This window comes from Mytilus californianus, unplaced genomic scaffold (genome assembly GCF_021869535.1).
Source record: "Mytilus californianus isolate M0D057914Y unplaced genomic scaffold, xbMytCali1.0.p SCAF_7, whole genome shotgun sequence".
In the NCBI taxonomy this organism is placed as follows: domain Eukaryota; kingdom Metazoa; phylum Mollusca; class Bivalvia; order Mytilida; family Mytilidae; genus Mytilus; species Mytilus californianus.
Window position 1 is genome coordinate 94,082,355 of NW_026262723.1, and position 22,014 is coordinate 94,104,368.

General features: G+C 32.3%; 2 protein-coding genes across 2 annotated transcripts; both read left to right on the top strand.

The window, feature by feature from the left end:
• The first annotated feature begins 282 nt into the window (after positions 1-282).
• Positions 283-2,999, top strand: LOC127708662 (toll-like receptor 13). Its single transcript, XM_052213744.1, has 2 exons — positions 283-348; positions 649-2,999. Exon 2 carries the CDS (start codon positions 675-677, stop codon positions 2,748-2,750), a length of 2,076 nt encoding a protein of 691 aa, XP_052069704.1. The 5' UTR covers positions 283-348; positions 649-674; the 3' UTR covers positions 2,751-2,999.
• Positions 3,000-9,039: 6,040 nt separating this feature from the next.
• LOC127708679 (solute carrier family 22 member 15-like) lies at positions 9,040-20,840 on the top strand. The gene is made up of 9 exons (XM_052213789.1): positions 9,040-9,153; positions 10,051-10,377; positions 11,026-11,254; positions 12,545-12,737; positions 15,538-15,771; positions 16,345-16,479; positions 16,803-17,006; positions 17,686-17,767; positions 20,467-20,840. Exons 2-9 carry the CDS (start codon positions 10,108-10,110, stop codon positions 20,644-20,646), a joined length of 1,527 nt encoding a protein of 508 aa, XP_052069749.1. The 5' UTR covers positions 9,040-9,153; positions 10,051-10,107; the 3' UTR covers positions 20,647-20,840.
• Positions 20,841-22,014: the final 1,174 nt, after the last annotated feature.

The following is a 22,014-nucleotide window of genomic DNA, read 5'->3' on the forward strand; positions in this document are numbered from 1 at the left end:
ACAATGCAACAACTGTCTTAAATGAATTTATCTAGTAATAAGAAATCATTTCATCATTTTGTTTTTATATGTTCAAATGATTCTTAACTTATCATTTGTGACTTTTTGTCCTACATGTGACTTTCTGTTCTTTTATCTAATTGACTCGCTATTTGCACTTTCAACAGTGGAATACAATCATAGTTTAAGAGGGAAGTAGATATTACTAGTGTATTAGCCTATGATGATGAATTTCCTATAACAATGCACCGGTCACGAGTAATGAATCACTTAAGGGAAACAATTTAACGTCAAATTTGTACTGGCAGAGGATCATAATTATAGACGTTGTTTAATGGAAGACTATTTGTAAGTAAAAATAGTTTATCAGTAGTTAATTTGTTTATTTATTAATTTATCATTTTTTTTCTACTTCGTATTAAAAAAAACAATCAATGCAAATTGATGCTTCCATTTATTTTTTTAGATTTTTGTATGCATGGAATTTTATAGTTCATATATTATGTAGCTGAAATGGAATCAAGTGTTTATCTTCAAAGAACCTTATTGAAAACAAAGAACCTAATTGAAAATGACAGCTTTTGAATAATTTATTATTTCAATATTAAAAAAAAAGAGGGATGCATTAATATTGTTTACATTTTGCAGGGGAAAGGCATAAAATCTATAAAAGTATGACGTTAGTGAAGTTTTTCATCAGTCTTTTATATATATCGTTCGGAAGGATGGAAATGTTTTGTCCTGCTGACTGTAAATGTGGAAACAGATCTGCTACTTGTGACGGAAGTAATACAAATGTCAAATTAAGCTACATTCCAAAATTTCCAAGTTATATTACTGAAGTAATATTTATCAACAACAATATATCGAACTTGTCTAGATCGACGTTGAAGAATCTATCACCACTGACAATTACTCATTTAGATTTGAAAAATAACAATATCAAATTCATGCATAAGGATACATTTGCATATATGAAAAACTTAGTCAAACTTGATATTTCCGGTAACGATAAAGTTCGAATAGAAGATGTTCAAAAATGTCTGCACAATTTGCCAAGTACTTTACAAAAATTGTTATTGAATCATATGCTGTGGAAGCCACTCAAAAATATGAATAACATGTTTGCCGGTTTGAAAAAAGGCAAACTAAGAAGAATTGAATTGAGTCATAGCTATTTAAAGCCTTTCAGTGGACAATGGTTTGCTGGACTGGACTCGTTAACAGATTTAGATATATCATGGAACTCTATCGGAGATAAGGATCTTAATTTCAAAGGCCTGAATAATTTGAGATGGTTTAGCCTTATAGGAAACTATTTAAATTATGTCCCAGATTTTTGTAGAGGTGATTTATTTAAACTAGAAACACTTTTACTTTCAAATACTAGATTAGCTCATCTAAAAGACCTTCAAAATAATACTCGTTGTCTTAGACAATTGACAACTCTTCGTTTAAACGGAATTGCTGTACCAGTTATTCCAAACAATACATTCTCTGAATTGAAATCTCTTAAAGTTTTGGAAATGACAAAGATCTCAACGCAACTCAAAAAGATTCTACCATTAGCGTTCAACAGTTCATCATTATCAAGTTTGTCATTTTCAAAAAGTGATAGATTTATTTTTGGTAAAACATTTGTGCAAAAGGGGTATTTTGATCCAAAAACTTTATTTAGATTCTGCCCGAGTTTAACTAAGTTGGACTTGTCTCATAATTTGATAGAATTTACAAACCAAGAAATCAGAGACATGTTCTCACCCTTAATCAACTTAAGAGAAATCAAACTTCAATTTCTAGACTTAGTATTGATGCCTAGACATTTTTTTCATCAATTTCCGCTTATACAGATGATCTACCTAGATCACAATATACTTGTTCCATGGACCAATGGTAAGGACATATTTCAGGGTTTAACAAACCTTAAGGAACTTCATTTATCGTCTAATAGAATTTGCCACTTTAGCTCTTCATCTGTTCCTGAAAATATTTTGAAAACTTTAAAGTCAATAGATCTGACTGGGAACCAGTTTTCTTGCACGTGCAAACTTATATGGTTCAAACATTGGATGCAGAATACAAAAATTAAACTCGTAAATGAAACTTATTATAAATGTGATGACCATACAAAGCTTCAGGATTACAACCCAACGTACATTGCATGTTCAAATGTCATTTTTCTCATTACTGTCTCAGTTGGAAGCAGTGTTTGCCTTCTCCTCGCAGCTACTATTCTTGTTTACAGTTGCAGATGGCGTATTCGATTCCACATTTATAAAATACTTTCCACATCCCATTACTACCAGCAAATTAATGGCGACGATTACAAATATAGTGCATACGTTATATACTGTTACGAAGACTTTAAGTGGATAAAACATGAACTTATACCTAAAATGGAAGAGAAGCACGGATTACATCTATGTATACCGCACAGAGATTTCGAACTTGGAAAAGTGTTTGCAGACAATATTGTTGAACATATGAATTTAAGTAAAACAGTGATTACGGTTCTGTCAAATAATTTTGCGAAAAATGAATGGTGCTTATTTCAGCTTGCTGTGGCTCGCAGTAAATTGTCAAAAGATGGGACGTTTTCTATTTTTCCTGTTATGCTTGAAGAAATCGATTTTAAAAACATGAATTCATCCTTATATTCATTAATCAAATTATCTAGCTATGCAGCCTGGAACTTTAATGAAAGAGGAGTAGAACTGTTCTGGAAACAAGTTAGAAACCATGTACAGTAGATACAAAAATGACAGTGAAATTATTAAGTCATCTTGTAACAAATATGACTTAAACTCCTTGTTTGTTACTTACTTTTTTAATATGGCTTTTCAGTTAAACATGTAATAACACATCCAAACTCCTTGCACATTGATGTATAATAATGCATAGCTATAATTAAGCTAGGATTGTAATATATATGATGTTTCATGATATATTTTATAAGTATGTAATGTGTCATGCCATGTTATAAAAGATCATCACATTGAGTTGTATTATCACTGTTATTGTTTTATGAATATTAGATATTACTTGCACCATTTTCTACGAATATTTAAAGCACGAGGCGTAGCGGATTTTAATTTTCGTAGAACATGATCAAAATGTGTCTGACCACATTTTAACATTCGAGTGACATAAAGGTTCAAGTCTGTCTAATTATTTTATGGTTATTTGCTCAACTTGTTATTGTTAATGTTAATTCACATTAATTTGGTTATGAAAGACATATTTTTTAATTTTTTTTTTTGGTAATATTAATTTCAACAGACAAAATGAAATAGCATCGAGGTTTTATGTATTTGCTGCAAGCAAGGTTAAATGTAAATGTTTGTTAAGTTACTTGATTTCGTTGAACTACATGAGTAAAACATGCAGTTATGACTGTCCTTTCAGAGGTTCATTACATATTATTATTTAAATCCGGAAGGACGATGGGAATTGCTACGATATACCATTAACATAACACACGTTAGTACGATTGTACGATTACAGTAAACATAACACACGTTAGTACGATTGTACGATTACAGTAAACATAACACACGTTAGTACGATTGTACGATTACAGTAAACATAACACACGTTAGTACGATTACAATTTACATAACTAATCAAAACAACGTATTTGATTTTAACTAAAGAAATCTCTATACACTAAATCCATTGGATGTTGGATGTGTACTTATTGATATTTTAGTCTTAGATACATGATTTTGTTATTAGTTATTATTGGCTTTGAACTAGCTGTCAATAACTGCGAGTACTGTCATATCTGAACTTAGTGTGCTTTATGTTGATAGGGATGAGGGATTGATAAATACCCTGCCACGTCCGGTCTGTGTTTATGTTTGATGTTTTTCTGCTTTGTATCGATATGATGAGTTAAGCCTTTTTCAACTGATTTTTATAGTTTGTTCTTATGTTGTGCTGTTACACCACTGTCCCAGGTTAGGGGGAGGGTTGAGCGCTCACAAACATGTTTAACCCCTCCACATTCTGAATGTGTCTGTCCCAAGTCAGGAGCCTGTAGTTCAGTGGTTGTCGTTGGTTCATGTCTGTCATATTCGTTTTTCGTTAATTGTTTTGTTATAAATTATGCCGTAAGTTTTCTCAATTGAATTGTTTCATATTTATCATGTCGGGGCCTTTTATAGTTGAAGATACGGTATGGGTTTTTCTCATTGTTGAAGGCCGTACGTTGCCTATAATTGCTTACATCCACATTTTTTTTAAACTTTTGTGGATAGTTGTCTCATTGGCAATCATACCTCATCTCCTTATTTTTTATATATTTTACGAGTTTTACCTTTTGCAGATTTTTACGCAATTTAATTATAATAATCTTCAGAAGACAAGTTGGATATCCGAACTATCAAACCTCTTTCTGTGTCTGTAAGGGATGAATAACCAAGAACGACTTATAATTAATGTACGGGGGAAAATAAACAGAAATAAAAAAATCGGATTAAAAAACACTGGATTTATATACCATTGAATACATGTATATACCACATTGCCTCACATTCTCATTAAGAAAAAATTCACACACCTAATTAAATGGGCATTTAAAAAGTCAGAATGTGAATATATATGTTCAAACTCTTTTAGGTCATTTTTTACTAGCAATAAACAAAAAAAACTATGTCAATTGGACATGCTTTGATACTATATATGCCCTTGAATTTTTACTAGATAACATTTTTGTTCGCTTTGGAGATTCCGTATATCGTCAGGTTATCGGACGGAATTCCAATGGGGACTAACTGTGCACCACTTATTGCGGACCTTTTTTTGTATTGCTATGAGTTACAATTTATGACAAAAATCAGCAAAGGCCCATCGAAACAACATCTGTTACACAAATTTAATAATACTTTTAGATATTTGGATGATATTTGGCTCTCAATAATGACGACTTCAGTATGTATACTAAAGAAATTTATCCTGTTGAACTTACTTTAAATAAAGCTAACACTAACAATGACCACTGCCCTTTCCTCGATCTTGATATCTTTATCATTAATGGAAAGCTTAATACTAAAATATATGATAAAAGAGATGATTTTTCATTTCCTATCGTTAATTATCCATTTTTAGATGGTGACGTTCCCTTGTCACCATCTTACGGTGTTTATATATCTCAACTTGTACGATTCGCTCGTGTATGTAACAATGTTTTAGATTTTAACGAGAGAAATTTATGTATTACTGAAAAATTATTACACCAGGGTTTTCGATATCACAAACTAGTCAAAACATTTACTAAATTTTATCATCGGTATAAGGACATCATTCGTAAATATAGCTCAACATGCAGACTTCTTATACGTTCAGGTATTTCACATCCAATTTTTTATGGAAATATTCTATATAAAGCACAAAAATGTCAGTATTCACCTCTGAAGCTAACAAAACCTTTAAATAGACTTATTAAGAAGGGATATAGTTACGATACTGTTGTCAGGTCATTAAAGATTGCATATTTTGGCGTTAATATTGATTCACTTATAGGGTCTTTGCATCGGCACTAAACACATTTATTTTAAAACCAGTTGTTGGCATGACACGGGTTATGTTCTTCTCATATATGTTATGATGGTATGATACTAAACCCCTAACGGGAAGGATTGTGCCTGATATTCATATGATGAAGACATAATCTTTCAATCAGTTTAATTGAAGTCTGGAGCTGGCATGTCAGTTAGCTGCTAGTAGTCTGTTGTTATTTATGTATTATTGTCATTTTGTTTATTTTCTTTGGTTACATCTTCTGACATCAGACTCGGACTTCTCTTGAACTGAATTTTAATGTGCGTATTGTTATGCGTTTACTTTTCTACATTGGCTAGTGGTATAGGGGGAGGGTTGAGATCTCATAAACATGTTTAACCCCGCCGCATTTTTGCGCCTGTCCCAAGTCAGGAGCCTCTAGCCTTTGTTAGTCTTGTATTATTTTTAATTTTAGTTTCTTGTGTACAATTTGGAGTTTAGTATGGCGTTCATTATCACTGAACTAGTATATATATTTGTTTAGGGGCCAGCTGAAGGACGCCTCCGGGTGCGGGAATTTCTCGCTGCATTGAAGACCTGTTGGTGACCTTCTGCTGTTGTCTGTTTTATGGTCGGGTTGTTGTCTCTTTGACACATTCCCCATTACCATTCACAATTTTAGTAAAGTTTACATCGCTGAACACAAACGAAATGGTTTGCGCATTTATGTAGCCGAGCATCATAATTATGGTCTCCACGATAAGTAGTAACCCTATGATGATACTGATACCAGGCGAATTACGATACCTCTTCATATAAACCAGTAATGTTACGTAGCTTTCTAGGAGAAATGGAAACTGAGGTCCCTTTAGGTTTTTTTTCAGTATAAGAATGTGGATAATAAACGTCTTTAAATTGAGAGTAAATAGAAAATCATTTTGCTATTTAAGGAATGACTGTAATATTTGTTCTCTCTATGAAGAAATAACATAAAAAATGTGGTGCACACTGAATAAACCGCGTTTTTGAGGTTATTTAGAATAGACGGAAAAAATATTAGTCATTACTTATAATTTTGAACAGATATATCATGTTAAGGAGGGGTATTTGCGAAAAATACCAGTCGAGAGAATGTTAAATTTCGCGAGCCGTAAGGCGAGGGAAATTCATTCTCAAGACTGGTATTTTTCGCAAATACCCCTCAAGAACATGCTATATCTGTTTAATTACACCGAATGTTAACGTTCAAAAACGCATTGATGATCGTGACGTTACAAGCGTCCAGTCGGATAGAGTATTTTTGGCAAATACCACGACAGAGAGGGTAAAAAAGGCATATCCTTTTTGCATATACCCCGGCGGCGTTAAAAAATGAACGATATTCATTTGATAACAGTAAATTGGTGAAAAATACACTGGCTATCAACCAATCAAAACCCCGGATTCTTACATAGGGTGTAATTAAATTCTAAATTCTATTTTTAAGGAGTAAATCATGTAAAAACGTTGATGACGTCACGGTCACATGACAAAATTATGTCTATGAGCTGATAGACAACAAACTTTCAGCCAATCAGAAGACGTGTTACATCCAAAATTAGATTATTTTAAAAGTGATAAAAAGTAGCCTATATACAATTTAACGAAGTATGCTAAGAACTCAAAACTGTTACAAAATTGTAGTTCTGTATGTACCAGTTCATTGGAAATGTATTCTGGATACATATTAGAACGCACAGCCACCGATATTACTGTCTAAAAATACAATGTTATAATAACTTCCATTAATAAATTTGAGCTTGCTTTCTGTCAGTGCGGACATTCTTTAATGCAGTATTTATTCGTATTGTTTCACTCGAATGTTATACTTATATTTTCAAAAATAAGTGACCCGTGCTATTTGTTTGATTAGGTGTACCTTTTACTGTTAGGCTGTTGGGCTAATTTTCTCGATTATTCAAAAACAAGAAGATGTGCCAATGAGACAAATATCCACCAGAAACCAAATGACGTAGAAGGTGTGCAACTATAAATCACTGTACGGCCTCCAACAATGAGCAAAACCCGTACCGCATACACATTTTTCGGGATTTTTTTTCGTTGAATTCTTAAATTCGTGGTTTGCCACGAAACCCACAAAAATTGGTATACCACGAAGAAGAATGAATCCATAGTAGCGAGCTATAAAAGGCCTCGAAGTGACAAATGTAAAACTATTCAAACGAGAAACTTACGGCCTGATTTATGTACAAAACGATAAACGAAAAAACAGATATGATATACAACAAACATACGACAACCACTGAATTACTGGCTCCTGACTTGGAACAGGCACGTACAGAATATTGCGGAGTTAAACATGTTTGTGGGCGCACCAACCCCCTCCCTTCAAACTGGGACAGTAGTAGAGCAGAACAACATAAGAACATGCTATAAAAATCAGTCGATCAGCTCGACATAACGCACAAAAGCAACTAATAAAAAAGCGAACGACACACAGTACCGATCTGAGAATACTCACAGTTACTGAAAGCTAGTTTAAAGCCAATAACAAATAATAAAATAAAATCATGTACTAAAATATTATTTACTAGTAGTACATATCCAACTTCTAATAGATTTAGTGTAAAGACGTAATTAACAGTCAGAGACACACAAAACCATGTGCAATGTCAAAATATGGGTATCTACAGATTGTAGGACAGTGAATGTACACATGCATGTTAATAACAATAATAATTAGATTGGTTATTTTTTTTTGTTTTTTTTTTTTGTTTGTTTTGTACATAACTAAGGCCGTTAGTTTTCTCGATTAAATTGTTTCTAGGGCCTTTTATAGCTTGCTATGCAGTATGGGTTTTGATCATTATTGAAGGCCATACGGTTACCTATAGTTGCTAACTTTTACCCCCCGTTTATGGTGGGGTTCGTGTTGCTCAGACTTTGTTTTCGTTGTTTTGTTTTGTATACTATTTTTTTCTCTTTTGGTCGTTTTTTTTTTTTGTTTTTGCTACGGTATCAGGTTGTTTTTTGACTGTTTGAATGTCCCTTTGCTATATTTCGCCTATCTTCTATACGTCATTTGGTCTCTGGCAGAGAATTGTTGTATAGCCAATTATATCACATCTTCTATTTTTTATATTGTATGGCGTTATTACACAAAGGAGATAGTCTAATGAGGCCCTTACCGTATACACACTTCTTAAAGAATGCCAGTCAGCTCGGTAGATCCTAAAACAAGAGATTTGGACAAATTTGGTATGTTTGTTTGTCATACATTAGAACATTTCTTGAACATACGAGTTTAAATAAAAACAAAGCCAACAAACAAAGTTAACATGAAAAAGCAAACTAACAAAAAAAGTCGTAATCGGAAAGCTAGATAGATTTTCATCACAAAGCGATTGAGGTTACCTCTAATTAGACCTATTGTCAATAAATATTTACAACTTTTATAAAGCACAATTCGGATGTCAGTTCATTCATTTAAATGCTATATGTGTATCTGTATTGATGGCAGAAATCGATGAAGATAAATCAATTGTTAGCTGAAATGTTCCAGATGACCAATTATTGTTTGTTACATAATCAGAGATTCTACAGAATGGTTAAGAATCGCCGTTATATACAAGAAACGGATTGACAATAGAGGTAAGAAATTGTTGTTTTTTTCCTTTTTTTTTTTTGGCATATTTTTATTTGAATTTGCCACAGATATAACATGGACGGACACAATTTGTTAGCCCCCCTTTTTTTGGTATATCTTCCCCTTCATTCATTCATTCATTCATTCATTCATTCATTTATTGAAATTTTTATATAATTGTTTTCTTTTGTGTTGATCTTGATACACAAATGATTTAGTTTGTATAAGATAAGGAGATGTGGTATGCTTGCCAATGAGACAACTATCCAACAAAGTCAAGCTGACTGTAGGTCGAGAGCTATATAGTTTGTATGTTCGATATCACATCGTGTTCTCGCACGTGGAAACTATTATATCGTATCTTGCCAACAAGGAAATTATCAAAAATGAATTTACTCGGTAATTCTATTGAACATTAGCACTGATAATTATAATGTAATACATATGTATGATGTTTGAAGGATTCTGGGTTTGGTTTTTGTAATGACGTAAGAGGTGCATTACTTCAAAGATTTCCCCAAATTATTCAATCATCTTGAAATATAAATTCGATTAAGCTGCAAGGTCAAAAAGAAATGCACAAACCGTGTTTTTCTTTTATCTTTTAACAGATGCAAATCATGACTTTTTTTTATTGAAACCATCTTCACGCTGTTTGCAAGCAAGGCTTAATCCCATTGTTGCAGTATTGTTTTTATTATGGTAACATATATATTTTTTATATACAATAACACCAACAATGCAAAATATGATAGGATTTGCTGATAGAATTATATCATTGAAATGAAATGGATTTTGAGGTGTGAAGATATCATAATATAACCATAGGCAAATTAGAAAAATAAGCAGATGTTACTGTGTACAACTTTTCACTGAATATATAATAACTGATTATTTCTCAGATTGAAATGTCGTTGGATTTCCCAGGAATTAACTAACTAATAAAACAAAGACGAAACATGAAAGAGAAGGAGGATGACTGTGCTAAAGCGTTTGAGAGTGTATTAGACGAAGTTGGACATTTTGGATATTTTCAAAAGAGATTGTTTTTTCTAACAACGTGGCTGCAAATTCTAGCAACTCCAGTGATTTTGTACTTTGGATTTCTAACAGAATTACCTGTAAAATATTCCTACCAATGTTATGATACAAATAATACACACTCGGAAGAAAGGACGGGTACATGTGTCAATATATCTGTCGCTGGACCAATTAAAAATCTTCCACAGGTTAGTGATTAATTAAAACGAAAACAATTTGCAGATAGCTGTACAAACAACATGCAAACCTTTTGTTGTTTTCTTCTTCAAGCCAAAATATTCTTCAACAAAGATTTCCGAGGTAATGACCATAATATTGACCAGTAAAGCTGATATAAATTAGAAATCTTGAGGATTTTTTTTTTTTAATTTAAAGCACTAGAAATATAAAAATCAGCGCATTTACTGTAAGATCATATTGCTCTCTGCGCTGTTTATTTATACATGTCTCAGATATATTATTATATGCTTTTTGAGAGACAAATACCAGAATGTTGATCTATTCTACCTTACATCGATTTTGCGGTCATTACTGCCATGTTAATTCACATGGGTGATGATCCAGCTATTCTAACAATAGTAATGACCCACAGGATTCCATGTTGATCTTCATACCAATTGTTAGTAGTAGAACATCTGAATTCATTTACGTAGATATAAACTGCTAAATCAGATTACAGTTAATGTCAAGAAATAATATATAGAGTCCATCACACAATAATGTTACACTGTTAATCTTTGCATTTTTCTTTCCTCTTTTCTATCTATTTTAATCAGATAATTACTAGAGACGAACTTTGATTTGTCACTGGAAAAAATATCTTCTTTGTTTTTTAGTGGATGTATACGAACCAAACTTCAGGAGATGTAAATGTAGTCTTTTACGTACAGACTACAGGTCTTGTTCTTGGCACTATCATCGGTGGCTTTGTAGCTGATTTATTGGGAAGAAAACATATTTTATTTTTGTCATACGCTCTAATGATGTTATCCCATGCCTTATTAGCAGCATGTTCAGATTTTGTTTGTTTTGGAACAGGTCGATTCGTAACAAACTTTTTTGCAGGTATAAATTATATATATTACCAATTTTACTCTTTAATAAACAGTTAATTTACGAAGATGAATATGATAGTAAAACTTAAGATTTTGTCAAATATTTATCATTACGAATGTTTTCAAGCATATACACATACACAAAAGTGGTACAATTCTCACAAACACACATTACAGACATTATATCGGTTCGATCTTAGGCTTCTAAAACATTAACGACAACGCCGCCAAAAGTTTATATAATCATATGATTCAAAATGATACGTTTGCAACTTACATGTCAAAGACTGTATGTGTGCAACCTTAAGATACCACCTAATAATAGGCAAAACAAAAATCGAACAAGCATAGGAGTTATGATAAGAGTCACAATAGCCACTGAAAATCGTAAAAATAAATCATTCTTTTGAAAACTATGCAATCTAATCAAAGTATTGCATGGTCACTTCAGTACGGTAGCTTAATGCGGCGATTTCGCCTTTTTATGTTAACTTTGATATTTCATAAAGCGAAACGAGAAAAGCAGAAATAATTTTCGTTAAGCGATTTCTGCAATTTCACCGAATCGCTATTTCGCTTTTTAATGCGACAATTTATAAATCACTAGTTATACCGGTATAAATCAATTGTAGTAACCCTAAAATATCGAATACAATATTCGATTGACGGGAAACAAATTGAATTAAATAGTAAACCAAGTTGCAATGAATCATGCAAGAACGTGCTGATATAGCCTGAAAATTAAGCATTTGAAAAATTTGAGCTTATATATACTCTTTTTAATTCAATTATAAAATTAACATACCAAAGTTCAATTTGATAGCAATATATCCCATATTTTCCAAGGCTGAAGAAAAAATCCAGATTAAATATGATCTGTTTTTCTCTTTCTTTCTTTTCTTTTTTTTTGGGGGGGTGAAAGGGGGACGGTTTCTTTTTTACTATTTAGCAGCTATAGTTTTCTTATACATCGTATGACTTGTAGCAGTTCGGGCAAACTTTATTGTTGAAACACAATCTTCAAAATTGAAACGATGAGACTATTAGCTACTTAAAAATATGCATCTCCAGCTTAGTTGCGCTTGTATTGTATATCCCGTATAGTTTTTATATTTTCAGACTTTGGAAAACGGGAAAGACACGAAAATAGCGAATATCTGTAGTATACATTTAATGTAATGCTGTACTGTATACATGTATAATAGTTCTTTAAAGATAATACTCAAAATATAAATAAAAAACCAATTGAATTAAAATTATGAAATGAATATTTTTAACTTGCTGTTATTACTATTTTAAGGATCTTTCATCGTGCCATCAACTGTCCTTTACGTAGAGTACACAGGACGTAATTGGAGAGATATATGCATCTGTACCTGTCTGTGGTGGTTCGGTACAATCCTACTGAGTATAGGGGCTGTTATAACACATGACTGGAGGTATCTTGCTGTGATGTTTGGTGTTCTGGGAGTACCTATGAGTGGATTTTATTTGTAAGTTTAATTATGACAATAGATTTATAATTATAAACCGAAAATAGAAAGTGTACTTGCAAATTACACGAGAGGTTAATTGTTGTAAAATACGTTCTGGAATAAAGAGTTTAGATTATGTATGAACTGTCAATCCTATCGTTCACAAGTAAATTAAATAGCAGTAAGAGATACACATGTATTGTAAAGATAAAAAGGAACTTAAAACAACAGGTAAGATACCAAGAAGGCACTCATCCTGAAATTTTATATTTAGACAATTCAAGAACATCATCATTTATAGATCATTGTAGCAACATTAAAAACATCAATTGGAACTCTATCCATAGGGAAAGTAACATTACAGTATCATAAAATTATAGCTTATAGATAACGAAAGATATCATTTGGAAACTGTTGATAACTTTGAAGCAAATCAAAGGGACCCTGGAAAGTTATTGTGGAAACTTAAACTCCAATTTAATGTTAAATAGTAATATTGTAAAGTTATTTCTCTAATTCTTCGTCAATTTATCCCTTTCTGCACCCATTGTATAAAAAAAATTTAATCAACGTGTGGTTCGTTTGATCTCAGTTCTTCGTTGGTTAAAATCCGATTATGACGTCGAATTTTCTTGCTTTCCTCTGAATTTCCTATTGTGACGGCATGAAAAAAGGCGACCATGCCTGATGACGTCACATAGAAAGAACACATCTTTTTGCAGATCATTCAAAGAGAAGGAATAACTTTGCCTGCATATTGTTTGAAAATCATTAGAGAAACAGATTCCACCACCAAATCTCGTGTAATACGATATTTATCCACTCTCGACAGTTAAATTTTAAATATTTAAAACGCTCGGCGAGCCTCGCGTTTTAAATTTGAAAATTTAACTGTCTCGAGTGGATAAATATTGTATCACACTCGATGCAGTGGTAGAATCTATATTTATCATATACTTATAAGGGGACGAAGTCCCCTATTACGGTAGAAAAATCAATAAAAAAAAAAAAAAAAAAAAAAAATCGGGAAAATTTCCCGAAATTTTCATTCTACTAATGAACTCAAAATCGTTAACTTTTTTATTTTCAGACTTTTTTATTTTCCCGCATTTGCGCAGAAATTACTTTTTTTTCCGGTCTCGTTTGCATGAGTCTTTGAGTAAAATATATATATTTATCAGTCTAGTAAAATATAGGAAGGAACGCAATACCAATTCCATTTTTAATAATTCCTTGAATGGCTAGATATGAAAAAACGTTACCTGATAGCGCCGGTTTCTTTGTTTACATTGAATATGACGTCATAACATAAATAACGTCACAACTAAAATTCCGAACAACAGAACCGAAATCGGAAACGTAAGGGTATTTCCGTTTCTTTTTTGAACAGATTTTGAAGTTAAAATATGTTTGAATTAAAAAAAAATAATTCATACAGACTTCGTCCCCTTTCACAGGTAACGCCTGCCTCATATTAGAAAATAATGGTATAATTGTACCCTATGATAAAACTAATTTGTACATATATTTATTCATTAAATTTGAAGAATTGCTTTAGCCGTGTGATATCACTTTTGTTATCAACTGCTTCCGGTTTATACCAACTGCTTCCGTTTTATATCAACTGCTTCCGGTTATTAGCGCATGCTTTTCTGTAACGTTATCGCATGACAATTCGACGTCATTCGGCAAATTCCGGGAAATACACATTAATGGTACGTATTTTGTGTAAAACATAACAAAGTTGGATGAAAGAAATATTAGGAATCAAGAAAATATATTATTTAAGGAATGACTGTAATATTTTTTTCTGTCTATGAAGAAATAACATCAAAAATGTGGTGCACACTGAATAACCCTACGCGGGTTATTTTAAAAGAGGGACAAAAGATACCAGAGGGACAGTCTTAAAGTGTGCACCACATTTTTTATGTTATTTCGAATAGACAGAAAAATTATTACAGTCATTCCTTGTAATTTAATTCCAAATTCTATTTTTAGCCGGAGTAAATCATGAAAAAACGTTGAAGACGTCACGGTCACATGGCAAAATCATGTCTATGAGCTGATAGATAAAACACTATCAGCCAATCAGAAGACGCGTTACATCCAAAATTAAATTATTAAAAAATGCAAAACAAATATTACAACAAATGCATTTTTTCAAAGTTTTAAAAATAGTTTGTGTCTGTATGTCTTCTGCTGAAGTATATGATAAAAAGAACATAACATGTCATTTTTCATATCAGACCCCTTATCAGCCCATGGTCAAAATCATCCCTCGAGCCTGTCGGCTCTCGGGCTGATATCATGACCTAGGGCTGATAAGGGGTCTGATATGAAAAATGGCATGTTATAATATATATATATCCTACTTTCAAGCGATGTTGGGTATTCATCCGGGACCGATTTTGCTTTCATTTTAGACAATTCATGGGGTATTAGTATGGATCATGAATTGGGGCAGCATTGAAATTCTAACTTTACGCACTGTTGATAGAAGATAGTACTAAGTAGTAGCAGTGTATCAAAAAAAGTAAATTATTATACAATTTTTAGATGGAATAAAATGAAAGACGCCTGATACCCGTAAAGTCTTTGAAAAATTCTAATATTGCCTCATAGTATCCATGAATCGTCACTATACAGATAAATAACGGTAAAAATATTAATATTTTAATATACTAATTGACTTGTAAAATTCATCAGCTTGACCATTATTTTTTTTTAGAAATTTCTCTTTTTCTTGACACTGTTCTTATCGATCCGTTGGAAAACCTCTCCAATGAAGCGCGCTCTCAATTATCATCTTCTTCAGTTTATTTCCAGAGAGTTTTAGATGGTATTGTTGTAGACAGAAATTTAACGAGGCTGAACATATTCTGAGGGAAATGACATCATGCAACTCGCATAAAAAACCAGATGTGACATCAGTATGTGATAATATTACCATGGCTGTGATAAATACCATGCGTGTCAGAACATATACATATCTAGACATTTTTAAAACAAAACGTCTGATAACCAGCATAATCATTCTCTCTTGTGCAAGGTACGTGTTTTAATTACACAAGAATTTGTTTGCCTCGTTGATCTCAAATTTGCAAGTTTCACAAACACTTCATAAATTTTGCACGTCCGAAGCGCTTTTCTGCATATAGTCTCATTAAGAACGCTCAAATCTAACATGCTGAAACGTAAGGAGCAAAAAGGGTCTTAACAGAATAGCCAAATTCTCTCAACTTTCAAAATTATATCTGGTAATGCAGTTTTTCTCAAGAACATTGTCTTGTATGACTATCCAGACTAAGATCTTACATAAAGATTCCATGTAAGTTCCTTTAATTGCGGACCAATTGATCAATAGAGATGACGTGGCTAACTATATACAAGTGTACAAGATCGACCATCTATAGCAGAGTTAGCAATTGCTGTCTTCAAAATTGGTCTTTTATTGTTACATTTGCAGTATAAAATGCTAATAAATGGCATTTTTAAATATATTTTAGATCGTACAATTATTGATAATATTTAGCAATTAACCAGTTGTCTTGAATACTGGTGGATATACAAACATTGTTATATGTAGCTGATTTAGTTATACTGTTTTTCCCTTTTATTTCAGTTGTACTAGTTGTATTGTGTACAGATGTCTAATGGAGAAAGTATGGAACTTAACAAACAACATTTATATAGATAACAGTCTCAGATACATAGTAGATTTACCTATATTGTTTTCTGCGATGGTAATTAGCAAATGGTAAAGATCATTCATGAACAACTCATGAAAATTATAATCATTTTCAAAAATAAATACTTTTAGGTTTATATAGATTTACAATGTATAATAAACCTTAAAGTTAAGTAATGTCATAGCCGTTTCCTTGAATCAGTAAAGTAGAAAAGTTCGGAAAAGTTTCCCTTTACTTACATTTCAACTTCCCAGAAGAATTATTCTCTTAGAAAAAATAGTTACAAGTATCGTTGTCGAATACTCAATACTTTAATTATCAAAATCAAATGAAATAAACAACCATGCACACATAAAATATAAGCAATGTATATGTTTTTTGTTTGTTTTAGTATTGGTCGACGATGGTGTTTATTTCTGTATGCAATGTCCTCCGGATTTGCTTTGATGTGTGTTATTGTACTAACAGTAGTTGATGATCTTCTTAAGGACGAAGAAATCATTACAGGAATTGCCTTATTTGGTAAACTAGGAGTTGCATCAACTATTATTTTTCTGTACTTGGTTGCTTTGGAGGTTTTCCCAACCACAATAAGGTATTACAGAGATAAAATAATAAACTATAATAAGAAAAGATGTGATATGATTACAAATGAGACAACTCTCCACCAGACACCAAATGACGTAGAAGATTAAAACCTATATAGGTCACCGTACGGCCTTCAACAATGAGCAAAATGAATACCGCATAAATCTGTTTCACAGCCAAAGTCGCAAATTCTTTGAAGGGAGTAACATGAATTAAGACGATCATCACAAAATACACACAAAATGCAAAATTATAACTGAAACAAAATTAAATATAAAACAAACGGGAATTAATTGTGATAAATTGGTAATACGCTATTATATTATGGTATGGATTTTGTATATTGTTATGTTCTCGCCTTTTCTCACACTGATATAATTGAACCTTCACATATGTTCCTTATGCAACTTCGTATTGTGGATTGCGTTCAGAAAAAAATCTAGTCCGCCTTTGTCGATATTATTTCCTCTGTGTGGTTTTTGTTTTCCGTTTTGTATTAATGGGGTCTTGATAATATGGTATTTGGTGAAATCTCCTTTGCTTAAGCTGTGTTGTTTGGCTGATGTCCAATCAATGTTTTCCCTCAATTTCTATGTCATATAATTTCTATGTCATATAGGTAACTATACATGTCATAGTCAACACGTAAAATAACATAGTAAACAAATATACTGTTACTTTAATAGATGTATGGGAACAGCTTTAGTTTTTACAAGTTGTATTTGTGGATTAACAATTGGAAGATATGTCTGCATAGTTCTAAATCAGGTAACGTTGCCAATTATAGTATAAAGATACTAATTTGTTTCCTTTGTATAAGAAATTTAATACTGTGAAGTTGGTCCTTTACTTACATATTTATGACATTCATTTATCTAAGTATGAATTCTTTGGACTGTATATACTATGTATACTGACTGAACAATCTTATTCTTACATTCCACAAGCAAAACTAGCTGAATTAAATAATTAAGTGATGATACGAGCCATACATACATCATCCAGTGATTCAAAATAAGAAACATAGGTTCAAACAAAGTTGAGTATATTTCGTTATCCTTGTGTTGTTACTTTACGTCCTATACTTCCTCACGTTATCAGGTCATTATACATCCTTGATTTTCAAATGTCTGGGTTTGAGTGTTCCTGGTGGAGGTAAATTCAGAACAGCGCTTCAGACGCACGAAATTTATAATGTGCTATATTCATCTGTTTATCAATATTTTTCGAACTCCCGGTTGTATCCTCATATATAACATTCATACTTCTATTTATATACGATACTTAGAGTATTCTTCAATCCTGTGACAAAGTAAACTTATGTGTTTAACATTTTGCGCTGCCAAACGGAAATAGTATGTTTAGTGTGTCAAAATAACGACAGAAGATGGAAATTAAAGTGAAAATCTCTGTTTTCATCCGTAGTACTATATTCTGATCTGTTATAAACAAATGTCAAAATCCGAATTACAAACATCATCACATATAAATTTCGTCGACTAAAGAGAATTGATATGGTTGCATAAATTTCCTGTGTATTAGTTCCAAGTTTGTTTTACTCGAATGCATTTTAGCAGACCTTATCAATAGATCAAGACCAGAGCACGATTGGAAGTAGACTTTTCTATTAATTTTTCTAATTTTTAATGATATTGATAAATTTTACCTACATCAAACCTACCAAATTACTATCTAAGAGTATTGTTCTCTTCATTGACAGAGATTTTGAAATTCATAAAAGAATCAGTCATTTTTTTCAAATTTTCATTTTTTATGCCCCCGCCCTTGACTGTCCGTCCGTCCTTCCGTCCTTCTGTCCGTCTCATTTTCGTCGTTTCCGCACTGAACTTAAGTGTTCCTCATCCAGATTTTTTGAAACTCATAAACACTGCTAAGAATAAAAACTCGCAGACAGAGTTCGAATTTAAGCAGTAGGTCATTTACCGTTCTGGAGTTATGCCACTTTATAACTATAAAAATTGCAATTTTTATTCGTTTCCACACTCTTGATAAATTGGCTTCATGCAATTTTATGAAACTCATATACAATGCTAAAAACCAAAACATGCAGACAGAGTTTAAATTTTGGCAGTATGTCGTTAACCGTTTTGGAGTTATATGCTTTTATAACTTGGAAAATTGAGCGGGGGAATTCGTGTCCTCAGACTCATTCCTCTTTTATTGTCTCATCTTTCTTTTATTTTCACCAATATCAGAAGAGTGTAACAAAAATACTGAACTCCAGTTGTTTATAGTTTCGTTATACTGACATAAAAAAACACAAGAATCATTGCAGTAGGTCTGAGTTATGCCGCTTTCCCCTAAGTACATCATTATACTAAAAACTAAAGCTGACGAAAAAAGGAAGTTCACAAAAGTTTTAACCTTTTGGTCGCCTTAAAATATAATTTCAAAACGTAAAGCAGTTGTAGTACATAGTACAACATTTAACATAAAGAATTTTTTATGCGACCAACATAGAAAATAAACTCATCATAGATATCAATATCAAAATTTGTACGCAAGAAGCGTGGTTCGTCTACAAAAGACTCATCGGTAACGCTAGAATCGAGAAAAGTTGAAAAGGCCAAATAAAGTCGAAGAGCATCGAGGACCCCAAATTCCGAAAGTTTTTGCCAAATACAGCTAAAGTAATCTATTCCTTGGATAGAAATCCTTAGTGTTTCGAAAATATTCAAAGTTTTGTAGACAGTTAATTTATCATTATGACCATATCAATGATAATTTATGTCAACACAGAAGTGATGACTTTTGGGCTGGTGATAACCTCGGTGAGAAAAACTTCACCAGCATTGGCATCGACCCAGTGATTGTAAAATAAAATCATCGTAGATACCAGGATTAAAAGTTGGTATGCCAGACGCGCGTTTTGTATACAAAAGACTCAGCAGTGACGCTAGAATAAAAAAAAGTCATACTAAGTTGAAGAGCATTGAGGGCCCAAAATTAAACACACGGACATAGGTAAAATACAATTTACTATTGCAACGCCAACAACTAGGTATTATATACTACTAGTAGTATCTTTCAAATGTCAAATGTAATTACTATAGAGGACGAAATCATAACAATATCAAAAGCTTTCTATTTCTAACTTTGACCTAAATAAAAATAAACTTACAAATAGAATCATTTCTACCTCATGAATAGCTTATATTTGGCAAAACATTTCGAATTTTGGTTCGTTAATGCTCTTTAACTTCGTACTTTAGTTGGTCTTTTATTTATTTTTGTTTCGAGCGTCACTGATGATTCTTTTGTAGACTAAACGAGCATCTGGAGTACAAAATTGTGGTATCTTTGATGAGATTGTTCAATAAAAAATAAATGAAAAAACAAATGATTAATATCTTTAAATGTATCAGCCAATTCTTAGTTTAAAGTCGATCGGAAGAAATAATTTTTATTTTCATTTAATTTAATTTAAAACTAATATTATTTTTCAGTCATTTCATTACACATCTACGTTTATTGGATATGGTACTTTCATGTGTTTTGTTGGCTTCATCTCATTGTTACTACCGGAAACGTATAATCAACCATTACCAGACATTGTAAAAAGTCGTCATCGAATAATTGCATCGCAAGATCTAACTCGAATAGCACATGACTGGAACAAGATGTAATAAAAGATTAAAAAAATTGTATTGTGTTTTAGACGTACTACCACCAGAACAATAGCACCATTCCTGGGCCAGGAGGTAACCAGTGCATGGGTAATTCCATTGATTACAATAACATACAGTTGTTAAAGTTGGTTGATCTACAACATCAGTAAATATGTAGACTTTAACAACCTGATTATTCCTGTATACAATGTGGCGAATATAAACGGATTTATTTCCAGATACTAATACCCATCTGAAGCACCTTAGATTATCATGGATTTTGCAATTGAGGTCACTCCTTAATTTCTGGACGTGTGTTTTACACTATTTATCATTTTTTGGACTGATTTTCTTTTCTTTTGCAATGACACTATCGACGTATGGTATTTGCTTCCCCCCCCACCCCTTGGTATATTCCTGCGTTGTTTTCAAACTTACACACACGAAAGCACTTTTCGGCGAAAGTGGACTGGACTGCCTTGCTCAAGTTGGTCTTTATACATTACTTTTAGATATAATGTTAGATAACTTACATATATACATATTCATTTTGATTTGATATTTACTCTGATTTCTTTTCTGATTGGTTCTTGTGTGCAACGTCAAGGACTGACCTGTTTAAATCTTTCTTATATTTGTTGTATACTTAGACTTCTTCTCACGCGAGTTAGTGCATTTTTCAAAGAGAGATAAAACTAATTTCCATGCTTTTAGCCTTTGCTGTAAAGGTATAAGAAATGGCTTTCTAGCTACTAGGTATTTATTATTTCTTTAATTATAGGTATATGGTTGTCGTCTAGTCCAGTCCCTTGTAACTTTTGCATTTAAATGCAATTCACTTTTCACTTTAGAGTTTTTAAGCGGTAGTAAGCCTTATATTGGAAACATATGTACAGTATGGCACATTTTCAGTCGCTTAACTACTTCCTGTTTTCAACGTACATATAAAAATAAGGAGATGCATGAATCTTTACATTGATGTACAAATAAGACATTTTCGTCGAAATTTCTGAACCACTACATATCAAAGCTTTATTTACCAAATTTAATATTGGTAACCTATACCGCGTGACGTTTTTTTTCAAATCTGTCACCTATCTATTTCCTGTTTGTGGCTGCCAATAATATCAATATTGTTTGACGTAAATTTTTATTGCGGTTCTGCAAAAGGAAATCAAAAATCCACCAACATTCCAACTGACTCAATTTTCGGAAAATGACTTCGTTAACAAGCATAAACCTTTAGCTACCTTTTTACAAGCAGAACTGAATAACATGAAAATTTGAACTATGTACTGGCTTTCGAAGCTGCATAAAACAACTTATAAATATAGATTTATTTCGTCTTCAAGCCATTGTTCCACTACTAGACTGTCTATTCTACTT